The sequence below is a fragment of the Pygoscelis adeliae genome, unplaced genomic scaffold, assembly GCF_000699105.1.
Source record: "Pygoscelis adeliae isolate BGI_AS28 unplaced genomic scaffold, ASM69910v1 Scaffold124, whole genome shotgun sequence".
Lineage (NCBI taxonomy): Eukaryota > Metazoa > Chordata > Aves > Sphenisciformes > Spheniscidae > Pygoscelis > Pygoscelis adeliae.
In genome coordinates this window covers 1,297,439-1,302,442 of record NW_008824791.1, presented here as the reverse complement: position 1 = coordinate 1,302,442, position 5,004 = coordinate 1,297,439, and the positions used below count along the sequence as shown (strand labels likewise).

At 43.9% G+C, this 5,004-nt stretch overlaps 1 protein-coding gene across 1 annotated transcript in view; it reads right to left on the bottom strand.

Moving 5' to 3' along the window:
* The window catches only part of LOC103916833 (OX-2 membrane glycoprotein-like), a 12,994-nt gene extending 9,786 nt beyond the window's left edge, over positions 1-3,208 (bottom strand). The window contains exons 1-3 of the mRNA XM_009323889.1: positions 3,133-3,208; positions 2,018-2,344; positions 1,086-1,352 (exon numbers count right to left, since the gene is read on the bottom strand). Of these exons, the coding sequence (XP_009322164.1) occupies positions 1,086-1,352; positions 2,018-2,344; positions 3,133-3,190 (652 nt within the window). The 5' untranslated portion in view covers positions 3,191-3,208. The remainder of the gene's footprint in view (positions 1-1,085; positions 1,353-2,017; positions 2,345-3,132) is intronic.
* Positions 3,209-5,004: the final 1,796 nt, after the last annotated feature.

The following is a 5,004-nucleotide window of genomic DNA, read 5'->3' as shown; positions in this document are numbered from 1 at the left end:
ACACATTTCCTTTTTAAAAGGCCAAAACAAAAGAATATTGCATTTGAGACAGGACAAAAAGATTTATTGTGCTTTTTCAATTAGTGTCACTCAGAATTAAGACCTAATTTGCTTTTGAACTTTTAGAGAGAAGATATTAAAAGTCAGATTTTACTCTTTACTATTATTCCTATAACAATCACTTCTTGAGCACATAATTTGGGAATTAACCCACAATCCCAAACTGCTTTTCCTCTCTTCCTAATTTCCAGGTGGTCTTCCTTTTAAGACTCTGAATTTGGAGACATGTGAATTTTAGATCACCTAAGTCCATGTTCCTGTGTGAACGGAGAATGGTACTTTAGCTTTTAATGTTTCTGTTTCTCATCTATGGAACTAGGGTGAAAGTCCTTCCAGCAGAACAGAACGTTGGAAGAAGAAATACATCAGCCCTGCAAGGTATTCAGATGTTATATTGATGTATTTAAGATTTCCCCATAAAACCAATGTAAGTATCTTCAACTGATCACCTTCCTGTCTGCCCGAAAATAGTGTTCCTCCCTGACCATTCCTGCAATGCGCGCATGTCTTACCAAAAATGTCAGAGAAACTAAAACATAATACACAGTTTAACTGTACCAAAACATGTAGTAAGTTTAACTGAAACACTTGGGTAATTGTTGTTCAGAAATAGTTTGTTATTAATTTCAGAACTTCCACTTCAGTGTTCATTTAGTGACCCACAGAGTTTTTACTTCATCTAGATAGATACCAGGTGACAAATATTTATATCTATCTTTGGGCTGTCAAAGAAACTATGAAGGCCTCCGTGAAAACTGAAGTTCGTCTTGCTGCAAAACACATGCTGCCTCTAAAACCCATAGGTCCCTAGCTGACTAATTTGGCTTTTTTCCCCTCTTGGAGAGGGCCCCAATATGTTATCCTCTTAAAGACAGCAATGAACGCAAAATAGGATTTCCTTTCTTCTTCCTTGGCACAAACACATTTCACTCCCTCCTCTTCCCAGCAGATTCCTATCCAAACATGCTATTGCAAAACACGGAGGCCAAGAGAATGCTACCAAGTAGCTTGTATCATTCACCTACCTCCTTTCATTTTCACAGGCAATTCCATTTTTTCATTTGTGTTGCTTACTCTGCAGGTCAAGTCCTGCGCACCGACGCTCTGAGTGTTGTAGATCTCCAGTTTACTGGTGATGGACACCATCCCATTGGTGTGCCTGACCGTCTCCTGTGTAGGAGTAGAATTGAACAAGTTGTTCCAGGTGATGGTGGGCTCGGGGAGGCCAACAGCATTACAGATGGCTATCAAATGACCTTCGGAAATGTTGTAACGGACAGATGCATTGAGACCTTCCAACACACAAATGAGACAATCCATCACCACAATGAGCACCTGGTCATAAGCAGTAATAGCAGTTTAACCATTATCAGTCAGAGCAAAGCTTAATGGATTTCACTGAGCCCCACAGCACAGGAATGCAAGAAGAGTTCATTAGGTCAGGTACCCCCCATGATTCAATACTCTTCCCTTATACTGAAGGAGAGTATACTGAACCTAAAATCCCACGTTTTAAAATAATTCGTTAAACTAAAACCATTTCTTGGTCCGTGCTGTTCTCCTATCTGCTAATTCCCTATCAATGGTAGGGTTCGGCACAGCAGCTCACAGCACTGGGGTTGCACCTGGCACCAAGAGGAAACTGCAACAGGCAACGTTGGTTTGCCCAAGTTCCAGCTGGGACTGCTCGGGGGCTTACAAACAAAGATCCCACTCCTTGCTTTTTAGCTGCTACTCACAGAATGACAAACAAGGATAGCCCAGAGCCAAAACCACCACAACAGACTTGAATATGACCCCACAGAGTCTTGCTCACAGCAGTAACGCTCTGTTTCTACACCATGTTCCGCTGAGGGATGTTCCTACCACTGCAGTTCCTGAGTCCGCTCAAGGAAATGCTGTGGGTGAGAAAACACCTCTTTTTCCACTAGAGACATATCCCTGCAGAGAACCTCACCAAAGACACTCAGGCAGGTACGTCCTGAGAAGGAGCCGAAAGGGAAAGCATTGAAGAGACATGTGTAACACCCTGAATCATCCATTCTAGTGTCCCAAAAAGCGATGCTTGTCTCATTGAGTACCAGACTCGTGAAATTCATTCGGTCTTGATAGGGCTCGTGAATCTTTAATCCTTTTATGGTACTGTACGTAGCTATATTATTGTGTGATTTTTCAGAGTCCTTTTGCCACGTCACTTGCAGAACATCCTTGGGTTCTGTCAGGGCACAGCCGAGAGTCACATTGTCACCCACCTTCACGTTTATGTGTTCAGCCTGGGGAACCACTGCAATGACATGAAATAGTGAAATGGGCAGATATCACACATACTCAGAAGCCTAATACTGATTCTAAGGCCTGGATCACCCACAGACACAACAATTCCATCAATTACACATTGTTTCTACGGTTTTCCCCCACCAAAAAGTCCTTCTCCTGCATCCTCCTAGAAATCAATGAAGTTATGTTGATTTACACTGGCTGAGGCTCTGGCTTTCTTCTAAACTGTTTAAAAGAAAAAGACATACCCTATTTCTGTACCCATCCCTGCAGACTTCCCACTTCAGTTTTATTAAATCAGCTCATGGCTTCCCGTTCTCAGCAAAGACTCAATTTTTGTTTCCTAAAAGCTGGAGGAAGACTGAATGCACAAGGGAAGTGCACACCAAGCCATTCTCGGAGAACTGAGCAGCAAAATGGGCTAAAGAGAATTTCTGGACTATGTAGCTTCAGAGTTTGCAGCGCATTTGAGAGGGAGGGAAAGAAAAAGAGAGATTTGCTCCCAAGGGGAGGACCCACTATGGGAAGTTGTGAACTCAGGTGAACAATGGTGTCCAGTGCCATTGTAGATATGGGATGCTGCATGTCCCTCCCATCTCCAAATGCTGCTCCAGGAGGTCTTGCGTCACATCTGCCAGCTCCATGTCTATGCCTCAGCTATCTAACGTATGTCAAATGGCACCAGCAATCTGTATTTCACCTATTTTTGCCTCTTAACTCTGACTGTTGAAGCCTCAGGAATCAGAAACCAGTTCCCCAACCATTTTCAGGCAGATTTCGGGAAATTCAACTTACCTTTTGCCTTTCCAATCCCAGCACAAGCCAGAAACAAAACCAGAGCTTGGAAAGTCATTCTGGAAGGGAAAATCTGCTTCACCTGAAGAAAGGAGAGATGGGTGACTCAATGACAGATCATCTTCCGGTGATATCACATCTCTGGGCTGCAAACATTAATGGTAGCTTTGTCATGTAAGAAAAACAGTTCTGGGGGCAGATGGCGAGTTTTGACAGGTCTCATTACACAATACAGAAAGGGCTTCGGTCAAGGTGGGAAAAAAATTGCACGATGGAAGTTAGAAAGGCATTAATCCACCAGAATTGTGATGCACTGGTTGTCCAGGACTAGCTGCGGCACTGGGAGAGAGGTAGGGTTAGCTTGTGAGATCGAGGGTTAAGTTGAAAGCAGCTTCTCTGAGGACTTCAGCACTCCCCATCTGTCCAAAATTGCATGCATTAGGGAACTTTTGGGGCATACTGCACCTGCTACATACAAATATATTTCCAAGGTGGGAAAAGGGCAAAAATAAGGTTGCGTTGCTGCTTTCCCTAGTGAACAGCTTTTGACCTGCTTCCCGTTCCCCCGATGAGTTAATATTGCCACAATACAACTGAATAGTAGACCTGCCTGGAAGTGAAGCTGGTGTCGTGTTTAAGTAGAAACGTTATTTCGAATAAAATACCTGTATTTTATGGTGAATGTAACACACATCACCTACACCTGAGTTTTTTTGCAAATGTCTGCAAAACAAGCTGATGTTTCTTGAGTGTCTTCCGTCAAGAACACAAGCAAAGCCCAACTTTTAAAAGATTTCCACAACATGCAAAAAATAGAAGAGACAACCAACTGTAAAGCATTTTCTGTGTTATCATACAGCTTAAAAAAGGAGTGATGAAGAAATAAATGAACTAGAGGGAGAAAAAAAATTCTATTTAAGAAACAAATTCCCAGCAAACTTGCGCACACAACGCATATGCACACAACCAGTAGCCTGCCTTTACATTTTAAACACACTGTGCTAAAACAACTCCTGATACAACTCCGCAGTTACCAAGTGTGAGTACAGACCAAGTTCTTATGTGTATAACACGGAAACAAGAAACCATCAGCAACGAGGCCAACGAATAATGAATTTTCCAGATAATACAACATAGTCAGATACGTGCGGACGGCTCTAAGAAGCTCTGACAGACATTCCTAAAAACATGGAAAAATCAAGGGCCAGCAGAGCAAGCCAGAGAGAAATTTCAAGTTATGAAAGTGTTTATAAACCAGTGAAAGGTGCGCCACATCTGCAGGAAAGCACAGTTTTCAACAACAACCTTCTGTCTCACTGCTTTAATACCCGTTAAAGTCCTTACACGCCATTGCTCACAGCCGGCGTAGCTTCAAGATTTCACACGGTGAGGAACCAGGCAGTTGTGTAGCTATACTGGTCACAAAAAAAGTCCCTTTAGTTCACGAGTCCAATCTAGCATGTTACAGGGGAAAAATAAAGGAGGGGAAAAAAAAAAAAAGCTTCTAAGATCAGAGCAAGTAAAGAGCAAATCCTTCGCTGTGCCGTACCTTTCCAAACCACACCTCAGAGGTCTCCCGAGCCATCGATCCAGCCACCTGTGCTGGCTTCACTAGCCCTCCGCGACCCCCTGTCAAACTTCTCCAACTTTCAAAAACCTTTTATACTTGTGGCGGCCGGCTCCAATAACGACTCGGCGCTTCTCGTCCCTGCCGACTGCTGGCCTCACACGAGCTTAGGAAGGCACCTGCTGCAGTCCGGCACCTTGGGGATCCTCCTGGTCAGAAAAGGCAGGGGAAGGCTCGGGCACCCGCTCCAACACCTGGGAACAGCCGGGACCCGCTTCTGCGCCCGATGCGCCCCCGCCGCATGG